General features: G+C 41.7%; 1 protein-coding gene across 4 annotated transcripts in view; it reads left to right on the top strand.

Annotated features, from left to right (window-relative positions):
- The window catches only part of LOC147034167 (cytosolic purine 5'-nucleotidase-like), a 173,021-nt gene that overhangs the window by 87,963 nt on the left and 71,427 nt on the right, over positions 1 to 13,631 (top strand). For all 4 annotated transcript variants that reach the window (XM_085877739.1, XM_085877728.1, XM_085877749.1 and 1 more), the window contains one exon: positions 4,110 to 4,183. In XM_085877739.1, the coding sequence (XP_085733865.1) occupies positions 4,110 to 4,183 (74 nt within the window). The remainder of the gene's footprint in view (positions 1 to 4,109; positions 4,184 to 13,631) is intronic.

Raw genomic sequence — 13,631 nt, 5'->3', positions numbered from 1 at the left:
CTAGTACCTCATAAATGCCTTATTCTCCTTAATAGCATTCCTTATCTCACTGCTCAACCACCTCGGCCTCTTTCTGTTTCTGGTGTTACACCTCATTGGAATGACTTAGTCTGCACTCTACACATTTGCTCCTTGTAGGTTTCCCATTTCTCTGATGCTGATTGTTGGATTCGCTATATATGCTAGATATCCCTTATTGTCGGGTTTTCCATCTGTCTGTCTGTGTGTATGTGTGTCTGCAACGCGAGGCTCCACAGCACGAACCAGCGAACTGATTTCGATGAAACTTTGCCAACCTGTGGAATATATACTGGGAATGTGCGCGTTTGAATTTAGTTGCCAATCAACCACCCGTTGCTGTGCAGCGGCCGAAAAACCGCGTACAGTATTTTCAATACTTGTCCTTCAGTTTTGATTGTAGAGAAACGAAACTTCGGAATTAAACACGTCGAGATATTTAGAAAATTTTACTTGAGCCGATTTTTGATTGAGGTTTTATTTTTCAAATGGTAGTCCTTCAAAAATCGGGTGTCTATTCACCGTCATTTTTTATGAGGGGCTTAGAAAAGTGGGCGGAGCTTCGGGAAAGTCGACGTGGTTGATGAAAAGTGGAAGTGGCGTTGGAAAGTGGGAGTGGTGTATGAAAGTGGGCGTGGCTTATGGAAAGTGGGCGTGGCTTATGAAAAATATTGTGTGGCTCAGGAGGTGTGGTCAAACAACAGCATTGAGAGAAGTTTATCGGGTTTTCCGTGTGTGTGTGTGTGTGTGTGTGTGTGTGTGTGTGTGTGTGTGTGTGTGTGTGTGTGTGTGTGTGTGTGTGTGTGTGTGTGTGTGTGTGTGTGTGTGTGTGTGTGTGTGTGTGTGTGTGTGTGTGTCTGCAACGTGAGGCTCCACAGCACAAACCAAAACCGATTATTTTTCAAATGGTAGTCCTTCAAAAATAGGGTGTCTATTTACCGTTATTTTTTATGAGGAGTGCCAGTTGGCAAAATATGCAATAGGAAAAATCTTGCAGGCAGAGGAACAATTGAATGTGAACCAATACGTCATGGCAATGAATCTTCCTCGGCGGATTGGTCAGAATGAAAAGCATAGTATCCAGCGCTTCGATCCTAGCGAATCCCTCGTCGCCTACCGGCTTGTCCTATTGTTAGCTTCTCCCAATCTACATCACCCAGCTCTCTCCTCGTACCATCAAGGTTTGCCTTCCTGTAATCTTATAGCCTCACTCCACTATCATAAACTCTAACCCTAAACAGAATCCTTGGACATACGATGTTGTGGTAACATAATCCTAAATGCTCCCCTACCTCCACCTCCTCCAACATATAGGGATCGTTACTTAAAAGGAGGTCTAACACTGCACTCCCCTTCGTGGGCTTATCTACAAACTGGGTTGAAAAGCAATCCTGGACTAAATCTTGGAAATCCTTATCTGCTCTGCCCTTTCCCTGTTCCTGGACCCAATCTCTCCCTGGGAAGTTGTTATTCCCCATAATCAATCCTCTTCCCTCACCATGTGCCCCTTTGAATTCTTCATGTACGCCTCATTCCTCCTCTTCCTTCACACCCGGAGCCCTATAAAAGCATCCCACCAGTATCTTACTCTTTTTACAATCTCTAATCTCTACCCATACAGAATCCTCTACATTAATTCCTTCTTTCATGTCACCTCTTTATCTTCATGAAATGCTGTCCTTTACCCAGATTGCTACTACTCCTCCTATTCACTCCTTCCTATCACACTGATATACCTTGTAGTCTTCGAATCCTGTCCTCCAGTTACTCTCCTCCTTAAACTATGTCTCACTTACTGCAACTATATTGTACTCTATCCATCTACTTTGGCCTCAAGCACTTCCATCTTATTAAATAAACTTCTGGCATTGGCATAGAATATGTTGAACTTTTCCTTTCCTGAAATTCTATTTTCTTGCCTGGCCATACTAATCAAAATTACATCATCAGTTCCTTCCTTAATGGCTTCCCTACCCTCCGCAGACCTAAAAAAAAAACCCTGAATACCTTCTTCAATTCCCACTGCAAACTTTGCTGCCCCCTTTCTATTTGAAATATGGTCATCATTCTGGACCCACTCCCTTTCTCCTCGAAATGATTCCCCCACTGCTTCTTAAATTCAAGTATTTAATGAGTGAAGATGCAATGCTATGTGATCGAGCCTGGCCATGCAACTGTGCCTATTGTAATGTGACGTTTTAGGGCAATGTAATGCAGCAATGCTGTCTGGCTTTACAGGTCTTCATTTAGTTGTGCGACATAGTAAGTTGGTACAAATATTGTGGTGTGTCATTATAAGGTTTCGTTCCATTGCAAGTTTCATGTAATGTGTTATGTTTTAAAGTCACCTGCTGTTGAAGGTTTTATGAACTTCTTACTTCAGTCAGATTTGGCCCAGGTAATATTAGGGAAACACAGTTGGTCCTGGCAGGTGTGTGCTAGCCCAGGAGAAAAGTCCCTCATGGAAATAGAATTCAAGTGCCCCCCCCCCATAAGTTACATCTGTATCTTTTGGCTTCATATATTTGCAGGAGGATAACAGTGACTTTGAGAATGAGGTGCATTTTGTTAAATTTTTAATCTTTTATCAGCTTTAAAACCTTTAACGAAAGTTCTGGAACTTATTATGGTGAAATAAATTGTGTTCGTTCTGCATTATTCTTTTAGTAGTAAAGTGTGTTGTCCTTTCTTTCTTGTTACTTGAATTTTTTTCTTGAAATTCTTACTTGTTCAAATCTTGAATTTCTTTTTGAATGTTCAAAAAAATTTTTTTGCTCATATGGCTGCATTTGATTGGCCACTGATAATGCTATACTTGTACCATCTAATGCTCAAAAACAAATTTTAAATTCTGATCATCGTTATTTCCGCTACATTAATTTCAGGGCTGATTAATCTTTTCGGCACCAAATTAAACGAACATGATTGACATGTTTATTAACGTGAAGGACCAGTGATTGAGTACACAATTTTACTTTCATGATTGAATGTTTTAAGTTTGTAAAGGCACTATCCGACAAAAAAAAGAAGTCCTGGGATTGCGATATCATGAAGGCAGAGTAGTTTGGACCTTTGGACCAAAGATGTCCCACAACACATTATGAAAGTGATGGGACAATGGGCACACCTCTTTGCAAGCGATCCAGGAAGGAAGTGGAATGGGAGGTCAAATAAGCTGTATGGGCAAGAGTTATTGGAAAAGACAGTAAAGGGAGAGAAGGATGATAAAGGATGAGCAAATTAATGTCGTCAGAGGGAAGCGTGAGAGGTGAATGAGTTGATGGGGGATTTGTAGGGTTAAAAAAAGAAGGTTTATGAAAACGTTTGAGTTATCAAAGGGAAAAGGAAATGAAAGGATAAGGGCGAGGAGATGAGAGAACGAAGGAGATCACGTGCACAGCTTAAGATTCACGAACACGCATGCGGCCTTGCAGAGGCCCAGACAAGCACAAACTCGATATTAATACAAAGGGACCAAGTAAGTGTGTACATTATATTAAGACAGGAATAGATTTATGATATGATCAACAACACAGAGAACAAATGGAAATAGTTAGACAAGATAAATCCAGTACGGTGCACTTGGCTTTTGAAGAAGTTTTCACAGAGCTGAAAAAATTGTGTGCACTCACAAATAAACCACGACCTGAAGTCCAGTTTTGTTCCCTGGCCATTTGTATTGTCTGTTCTTGATAATCACTGCATGTAAGATCAGATACCTGTGAGCAATTCTCAAAACTGGAAAAGTGAGTCTCATGATCTTTGCTCAGATGTTGTATGTTTGTGTGTTTAGCATTATTATTATTATTATTACTATTATTATTATTATTATTCATTGCTCAATATTTTAGAAACATTTTTTCCTGATATGAATGAATGTGACAATAATGCTGAAAACAACGTGCCCATTCCACCTTTCCACCTTAGTCCTGCAGTGCAGCAGTGACATTTCTTTCATCTGCGAATGAATGTAGTTGTTTGTTTGGATTATTTTTGAGATGTTTGTCAAATCTTCATTTATTGTTACAATGTTCTTCAATGACAGTTTTACAGTTTTGATATCCTTGATTTTCTTTCTTTTGTCTGGACAGAGTTTTCGTGAACCGAAGTCTTTCAATGGAGAAAATAAAATGCTTTGGATTCGACATGGATTACACTTTGGCAGGTTTGTGTTTCTGATATTTTATGTTGGAGAAAGGGAGATTAGTAGGACTCAGACCAAGAGAGTCACAGATGGAGGGGTGGTTGGAGTGGGAAGTACCAACTTTGAAAAATATTTTAATTCCATAACTTTTGTGGAAGGTATTTTACACAATATTATTATGTTCAGCGCTCAATTAATACCGACACTGGACGAATGGACCTAACTGGCTTTTACTCCCTTTGACTGCGTTAATTAATGGCGGATTTGCATGTGCGGGAATCACAAGAAGTACACAAGATCCTTAATCTCATTTAACGGGGTTTATTCTCCTCCACAAATACCAGGGGAAGAGTAAACTCGACGGAGGGGTATGACGGCGGGATGAGGGAGTCGAGGGTATGACGGTGGGATGAGGGAGTGGGGGGTATGGGGAAAATTGAATCACAACAAATAATTACTTACAAGAGGAATAAAGAAAATCTAAGGTGCCACACACCAGACTCGAGCACAAACAAGGAATGGAAATGAAAACTGAGTGAGGCCTTTGCTCTTGTGGTGTGATTACGAAGGTGGCGCCAAATTTGCCACAAACTCACAACGAAGCAGGCAAGCAGTCACGAACAGGATGATAAAGCAGGAACACGAACAGGCGAGCCAACCACGAAGTCACTTCTCAAGCGAGCAAACTCCACACTTTCCATGCCAAACAAAGTCTCCATCCTGCTCTGAGGCTGAAGCAACTCTCCCTGGTGACCTCCTGTCTCTCGCGAGACCATCCAAAAAGAACCCTGCCCTCGGGAGGCGATGAAACTCCTCCCCTCTCTCTTCGGACAACACCCCTCTCAAACTCCTCCTCCTCTGTCTGCAAGGCCTGCCTCACTCAGGGATTACAGAAGGCTTTACATACAGGTCCTTCATGTTAAACCCTGGCTATTTATTGAACAACGCATCACCGTTCGTATGATACACATTTAAACAGGGCAATTTTTAAGCTAAAATTTCCCTACTTAAAATATCAAAATGGTGGAACTATCCAAAATACGGAGCATACTAACCTCAACATTTCTAACTGTTCTCAGGTGATTCCAACCCCTCCCCCCCCCCCGACAAACATAACATTATTAGTTATTCAATGTTGGTTGTACGTTCCACCTACTCGTTGGCATCATCATTGACCGCAGAGTTTAGTTTCACTCCAGCTCAGTGCTAGTCGTACTTTCCACTTACTCTCTGGCATTATATTTGATAGTTACATGACTATATTTCATGTGCTGTTGTTCCTGAAGTGGTACATAAGCTTAGTGTCACTGATTATGCACAGTCAACTGTTCTCTTGCAGACACCATGCTCTGCATATTAGCCATATTCAAACATGGTAAGTTGGAGTAGTAGAACCAGAATGTCTCACTTGGTGATGTGTCATCAACGAGTTGCCATTTCATAGTTGCTGACTTCTCCATCATCAGGGAAAAGCAATGTTTCAGAGTATGTTTTTTTTTTTTAGAAAGCAAGATTATGTTTGCTGCCTGCTTTCGCCTGAATATATAATTACTTATTTGAAGGAGGTTTACTCCAAGTAGACTGGATAAGCGTCGAGTCTATTGTTGAAGGGATTCCTCCATGTCTGGAACCACCTCCATCAATTGACTCAGCAGAATCACTCAGGTGACTTTAGCGCTATTTATTTATTTATTTATTTATTTATTTATAATGTGGTCTCGGCTCGTGGAAGAACGATCACACTGAACAAATCAAGACACAACATAACAAAGGGAACAGCAGGAGAAAGGGGAAACACCAACAGCAGGGTGAGGGAGAAAGTAGTCGGAGACATACAAAAGAAGGTAACAATGAGGGGTGAGGGAAAACGCAAAGGGTAGACAATATGGATACATAAGCCAAATTGTGTTTGACCAGTTTGTGATTTTTGTCAAGGTCTGAGGAGAGGGAAGAGGCTGTTTGCCTGTCTGTTAGAAGGACGATAAAATATCACGACAGAAACTGGAGTCATCAGCAAAGAGATAAAGAGGATTTTCCAGAGAGTCAGTGACATCATTGATGAAGATTATGAATAAGATGGGGGCCGAGAACACTGCCTTGTGGTACTCCAGCCTTGACAGGGAGAGGAGATGAAAGGGTTCCTTTGAGAACCACGTGTTGTCTGTAAGAGTGGTGGAAATCAGTAATCCAAGAGTGGAGTTGGTCTTGGATTATGGAGGTAGACAGTTTGGAGAATAAGGTGGGATGCCTGACTGTATCAAAAGCTCGAGATATGTCCAGAGAGACGGCCCTGATCTTATGTCTGATATGAAGAGCCTCCACCATTGTTGGGAGAGTGACCAGGTCTGAATCCGAATTGATGATCTGAGATGAGGCTGTTGGAGAAAAGGAATGATTTGATGTCAACTGTGATTATGGATTCCATGGCCTTGCTGCTGATTGGAAGTACAGTGAGCTAATTGGGCTGTACTTAAGGGGATATGTTTTTGCACATTTTTAATTTAATGCTGTGATGTTGGCTGATTTCCAATATCCCAGGTGAATATAGAATACCTTTCCTGAAGTGTAACAAAAAAAGAAAAGAAAAAATATTAAAATAATTTAAAGAAATAAAACACAATGTAGAGGCAAGTCACACTTTATGACCCACGAATACACGGGGTCTGCAAATAATGAATCCGTGAATAGCAGCGCCCGACAGTACCCATCATTGGAGGATATAACCAATCAGCTCTCACGTAATCAATTACCCTATCAAAATTTTGTTTTTCAACAATCTGACCAAACCAAACCAAAATTGAGTTGTTCCGGTGATTGGGTCTTGTTATTTATATGTTAACTGCTGTTGGCATTGCACATGTTATGTGCTTGGGAGCCTCGGTGGTGTGCGTTTCTGTCTACACTATCGCTGATGATTTGCCAACAAGTGATGTTTCATACAATGGGTGCATACCATTGGGATTCTCATGTATGAACTACTTGTGAATCTCTGCAGCTGTAGAGGAACCTGGGTAGGGTTTGAAACAACAAATGTCCCTGACCTTGTCAAAGACCCATGATTATTATACACTGTTTTCTCACTAACTGACATTGCAAACACAAATAATACATCAATATTCAGTAATATAGTGCAATTCCATACAAATACAGTATGAATGAATACTATATTCACCAAATAGGCTCATCTTCTTGCTCACCTGGAATGTAGTTTCGGGGAGCTTATGGGATGGCGCGTCGTTCGTCCGTCCACAAACACTTGCAACTTCTTCTCTGAAACTACACATACGATTTCGATGAAACTTTACCACAATGTTCATCAACATGCATGTTCCAAATTTTGTTCATGGTATTAAAAAAAAAACAGGCCCTAAAGGGGTTTGTGGGGGTTGACCCACAAAATAGGCATTTGCTTTCTTCTCAGAAACTACACATGCAATTCTGATGAAACTTGACCACAACCTTCATCACCCGTGATGTCCCAAAGTTTGTTCATGACATGAGAAAAATCAGGGTCTGAGGGAGTGGAAGGTGGGTTTGCCCCCAAACATATGTAATTGCTTTCATCTCTGAAATGACACACAATTTCGATGAAACTTGACCACAACCTTCATCACCTGTGACGTACAAAAGTTTGCTCATGGCATTAAAAAAAAATTGCATAGGTATTTACTTTCTTCTCCATTATATATTTTGTGGGTCATCCATGCCTACCAGTTGTTCCCTGGTTATCTTATCCAGCCACTACCAGGTGAGCACCCAGGGGTATTTCCCCTGCGTTTATGTTCGCTTTGGTGTGGAGCATTAATCTGTGTGGGGTGGTATAGTATAGCAGTCATCAGCTAACAACGTGCAACGGCAGATTCACTTTGAGTGGAGAGGATGGCTCCTCTGGGCTACCACGCTGACTAATCATGAAGCTTGCAATATTATACTCTTCTTATGATTCTTCTATTCGCTTAAAGTATCATGAGTGAGTGTCAGACAACTTGCTATGTCAAGGAGCATGTGTACATTACACTGAAGCGTGACTTGGAGTTTTGGCAGGATCTCCCATCATGTACTGCAAGAAGACAGACGTGTGAAGTATGCAATTTGAAATGTGGCACTCACCTTGTTCTTGCCAAATACTGTATTTTACAAATCGTTTAAACTCTTAACCACATCATTTACATCATATTTTTGGTGTTAATGGAGAAATCGTTTAACTTCAAAATCGTTCAAAGCGAACACGTTTAAAGTGACGGAATACTGTACACACACACACACACACACACACACACACACACACACACACACACACACACACACACACACACACACACACACACACACACACACACACACACACACACACACACTAGGAGTGCATGTCAGGTTTGAATCCGAAATGCAGACGTAAAGAATATAAGCTTTATATATTTGATGAAGTGGATTGTACTTACATTGCGTATGCAGCTAAATAATTCAAGTAAACTAAGAATGAGTCATCAGAATGAGCTCTTTATTTAACGATTTACTGGTTTAGTATGTATTGTAATTTTTATTGTAAAAAAATGTCGAAGGTTATAAAATACAACTATTGTTTATGCTCCTGTATTATATAATGTGCTGCTAGGTAATGCTCAGAAAGAGAGTTTTTGGTCTGAAGTTGAAAACAAACTTTAATGGGTGGAAATTATCAACTGAAGTCGAAAGCAAACTGTGATTGTGATATTCTTCGAGTTGCTCCCACACTGTGCATCGTTGACATCAAATGAGTTTTTACTTACGAAATGTAAAGATTTCGTAAGTATATTGATGACTTCCGTTTCTGTTTGTTACTTACGAAATCTAAAGATTTCGTAAGTATATTGATGCCTTCCGTTTCTGTTTGTTTGTTTGTTTGTTTGTTTGTAGGCACGATAACTCGAGAACGGAAGAAGCTACCAATGTCAAATTACACCACGTGATTCAGGAGGGTGATGGCTAGTGCTGATTAGATTTTGGTCATAATCGGTAAAAGGTCAAGGTCACAGTGAGGTCAAACATAATTCCGTAAATTCATGTGGAGAAATGGAGTATTTTTGCTTCGCTCGACGTTACGAGTTCGTTTTAACTTCGATTTTAATTTTCTCTTCGGTTTTTGCGATCGCTAAGGACGCTTAAAACTCGGTTGTCGAAATTCTGGTAAAATCGGATGTTTTGGAGACGTTTTAAGATTGTATAAAAAATATTTCACTCGACGCGTCACGGGTCGTCCCATTATGCAGTGCGCTCGAGCAGACGCGTCGTTGAGTTACGTTAAGGTATAATATAATTGTGTGGAGAAATGGAGATTTTTTGCTTCGATCGACATTACGATTTTTGATGGTTTGATACAGAATCATCGTAGAAACTTCTGGTTTGCGTCGCTACCTTCTCGAGAGACAGCTTTTATTAGACAAGGCCAGAGGTCAAGTTGACGATTTCGTTCGTACCAGTCTATGACTGCTTGTTTGTTGCTTACGAAATCTAAAGATTTCGCAAGTATATTGATGCCTTCCGTGACTGCTTGTTTGTTTGTTTGTTTGTTAGTTTCTTTGTTTGTTTGTTTGTAGGCACGATAACTCGAGAACGGAAGAAGCTACCAATGTCAAATTACACCATGTGATTCAGGAGGGTGATGGCTAGTGCTGATTAGATTTTGGTCAAAATCGGTCAAAGATCAAGGTCACAGCAAGGTCAAATATTCGATTTTTGATGGTTTGGTACAGATAACTCGAGAACGGAAGAAGCTACCAATGTCAAATTACACCACGTGATTCAGTAGGGTGGTGGCGAGCGCTGATTAGATTTTGGTCAAAATCGGTCAAAGGTCAAGGTCACAGTGAGGTCAAACATCCAAAACATTCGATTTTTGATGGTTTGGTACAGAATCATCTTGGAAACTTCTGGTTTGCGTCGCTACGTTCTCTCGAGACAGCTTTTATCAGACAAGGTCAGTGGTCAAGTTGACGATTTCGTAAGTCCCAGTCTATGACTGCTTGTTACTTACAAAATCTAAAGATTTCGTAAGTATATTGATAACTTCCGTTTCTGTTTGTTTGTTTGTTTGTTTGTTTGTAGGCATGATAACTCGAGAACGGAAGGGGCTACCAATGTCAAATTACATCACGTGATTCAGGAGGGTGATGGTTAACGCTGATTAGATTTTGGTCAAAATCGGTCAAAGGTCAAGGTCAAAGTGAGGTCAAACATCCAAAAAATAACTCGAGAATGGAAGAAACTACCAATGTCAAATTACACCACGTGATTCAGGAGGGTGGTGGCTAGCGCTAATTAGATTTTGGTCAAAATCGGTCAAAGGTCAAGGTCACAGTGAGGTCAAACATCCAAAACATTCGATTTTTGATGGTTTGGTACAGAATCATCGTAGAAACTTCTGGTTTGCGTCGCTACCTTCTCTCGAGACAGCTTTTCTGAAACAAGGTCAGAGGTCAAGTTGACGATTTTGTAAGTACCAGTCTATGACTGCTTGTTTTGTTTGTTTGTTTGTTTGTTTTTTTGTATACCTTGTCGAGGCTTGTATGAGACCATAACCTTGCTGATGATTGCGAGAAGGCTGATTGGTCTGTAGTTGCAGGGATCTGTTTTCACACCTTTTTTATGCAGGGCAATAAAGTTTGCTGATTTCCATGCAGATGGCAGATGACCTTGAGCAAATGAGAGGGTGAATCGAGCAGAGAGAGGGTGAGCATGAGCAGAGCAGGAAGTTTTTAGGACATGTGGGCTGATGCCGTCTGGACCGGTTGCAGAATCTGAGTCGAGGTTTGACAGAAACCTCTCCACCTTGTCAGGAGAAAAGGACACAGAGTCCAGGGACAGTTGGGTGCGACTGGGTAAGGTGGGTACAGAAAGCGATGGGTTTTGGACACAAGATTTCAATACAAATACCGAGTTTAGGCATTCAGCCTTTTTACGTGCAGTATCAGCAGTGCGGACATTTGAGATAAGGGAGGGGATGGAGGGGAAACGTACACCAGAAACAGATTTGATTCGATGCCACCAGGATTTGGGGGAGGGAGAGAGGTTTGTGAGTTCAGTCTTGAGCTTAGAAATATGTTGTTGCCTGGCTCTCCTGATATGAGGGTAGATGCACACTTGTTCTGAGCTTTATGGAAGGAACTGACATAACCCTCAGTTGGGTTTGCTTCCATGAGGCAAAGGCAAGTTGTTTCAGGACAACTGCCATGCCACAAGCTTCAGTGAACCATGGGCAGGAGGAAGGGTAGGACAACTGAAGACAAAAGGGGATAAATCTGTGCATGAGGGAGAGCAAGTTTCTTTGAAAGAATTCCCAGGATGACTTAATGTTGGAAAAAGTCGTGATGGGAGACCAGTCTAGAAGTTAGATGGCTGCTTGGAGACCCTGCCAGTCGGCTTGTAGTGAAATGGCAGACTCGACGGCGCTGAGGTGGTTCTCTGATAATAGCCAGAGACATGTCCACTTTGACAAGCACATGGTCAGAAGAACCGATTTTAGTGGGGGAAGAACAGCAGATACTTTCAGGGAAATTTGTCAAAATCAGATGCAGAAGAGATCGAGTACCATTGGTTGAGATCCGGGTTGGGAAATTGACCGATTGAGTCAGTCCCAATGAGTCACAGAAAGCTTTTGCTGAAGTGCCATGACAGGTGAGAGAGGTACCCACACCCAGCCAACTGGCATGATGGCAATTGAAGTCACCACATATGAGGAAGAAAGAGTTTGGATGAGAAGATAGAAGTTGGTCCATGTTTTCGGATAGTGAGATGCAGATGGAGTCATCACTGTTAGGTGGACAGTACAGTACACATATAAACATGAGATGGGAGTGGAGGGGAAGCCGTAGCCAGAGGTATTCCTGGGGGTGTGGGGGAGTGAGGGCAGTGCATGGAGAGTGAGGAATAGAGTCTTTGATAAAGAGAGCAACTCCTCCACCAGGACAAGGCTCAGGTCTGTCATACCGGAGGAGGGAGTATCCAGGGAGAGATACTTTGTTGTCAGACACAACTTGAGGGAGGAAAATTTATGTTTGGCGATTATGTCTGGTTTGTCAGTGGCAACCTGTATGGAAAGATCTGAAAGGTTTGAGCGAAGGCCCCAGATATTTGCGGTCCACACTGTTAATGAAGAGGGAGGGGAGGAGGCTTTGGGTACAGGGGATGGGAGGGGAGGGGGAAGGTAGGACAAGGGAACAGGGGGGGAGGTAAGGAGAGTTGTTGAAAGAGTGTGGGGGATTGCAGAATAGCTAGGGGAGGGGTCTGGATGAAGAGGAGAAAGGCTCTGTGGTGCTGGGGGAGAGGGGGGCCAAGAGAGAAGGCAGAAGGCAGTTGAGGATTTGAGGAGGTGGAGTGATGATATGGAGTTGAGAGTGCAGGGGAAGGAGGCAGCTTTGTGAATGAGAGGGGGGGGCAATTTTGAGAAGGGTGAGGGAGGGAGTGAATGGTGGCAGAAGGGTGAGTGGGGAGAGTTGAGGGAGAAAGGTGAGGGGGGAGTTTTTGAGAAAGGTGAGAGGGAGGCTTGGAGGGAGAAGAGTGTGATGGTTGCTTTGAGAGAGAGAGAGGTGAGAGGGGTGAGTTGGCACTGAAGTTGGAAAAAAAAGAATGGTTGATGGGAAGCGAACATTCATTGCAAACTGGGGTTTTAAAAATATTTAGGTCAGAGATGCGATTAAAGACATTTCTTGATGGATGCAATAAAGGCGAATTCAGAGAATGGAGAGAAAAAACGCTGTAACAGTTGGATTTTTTCGACAAGGTGTGAATGAAAGATCGAATTGAGAGCAGTCTGTTGAAATCGAAGAAGAGTCATGCATTATGATACAGTAATGAGTACCACACGTGTGAAAGAGGAATATGAAGCATTATAAGAGATCATTATTATTATTAGTAGTAGTATTATTGTTTGAGAGAGTTTTCATCAGATTAGGTAATGGAAATGTAGAAAAAATTGTGAGGAGAATGGTGAATTTGGATCAGTAAATGTAAGGGGTGGAAACAGATCACGTGGTTACAGGAGAAGCACGTGGCTCTGGGCGGTGTATCGTCAAAAGTGACTTTAATTATTTTAAATAAGGATTGCGTAACATTCGGAAATGGGAAGGTTGAAGTAAAATCGTGGAGGTGTGTGGTGAATTTGGAACGGTAAACGCAGAGTGATACTGATGGGTTGATGAAAAGTATCAGGAAGAGGGTGGAGAGACACGTGGTTACAGGAGTTGTATAGATCGAAAGGATACAAGGAAGATTATTAATTTTTGATGTATTTTTGAAGAATAGGTAAGATTCGGGAATTGAAGGTTGGAGGAAGAAATTGTGAAGGTAATGGTGAGAGTGGGTCAGCTCAGGTAAAATAAAGATGGTGTGCCGGCAGAAGGAGGGAGAAGAAGAAGAAGAAGATGGATCGGGACTCGTGGGTATGCATGGAGAAAGGTAGTTTTTTTTTGTTTTGAATTTAAGACAAGAAACA

The sequence above is a fragment of the Eptatretus burgeri genome, chromosome 1 (genome assembly GCF_056783735.1).
Source record: "Eptatretus burgeri isolate ZD-2024b chromosome 1, Ebu_testis_v1, whole genome shotgun sequence".
In the NCBI taxonomy this organism is placed as follows: Eukaryota; Metazoa; Chordata; class Myxini; order Myxiniformes; family Myxinidae; genus Eptatretus; species Eptatretus burgeri.
The sequence above is the reverse complement of the archived record's forward strand: the minus strand, read 5'-3'. Positions and strand labels throughout refer to the sequence as shown.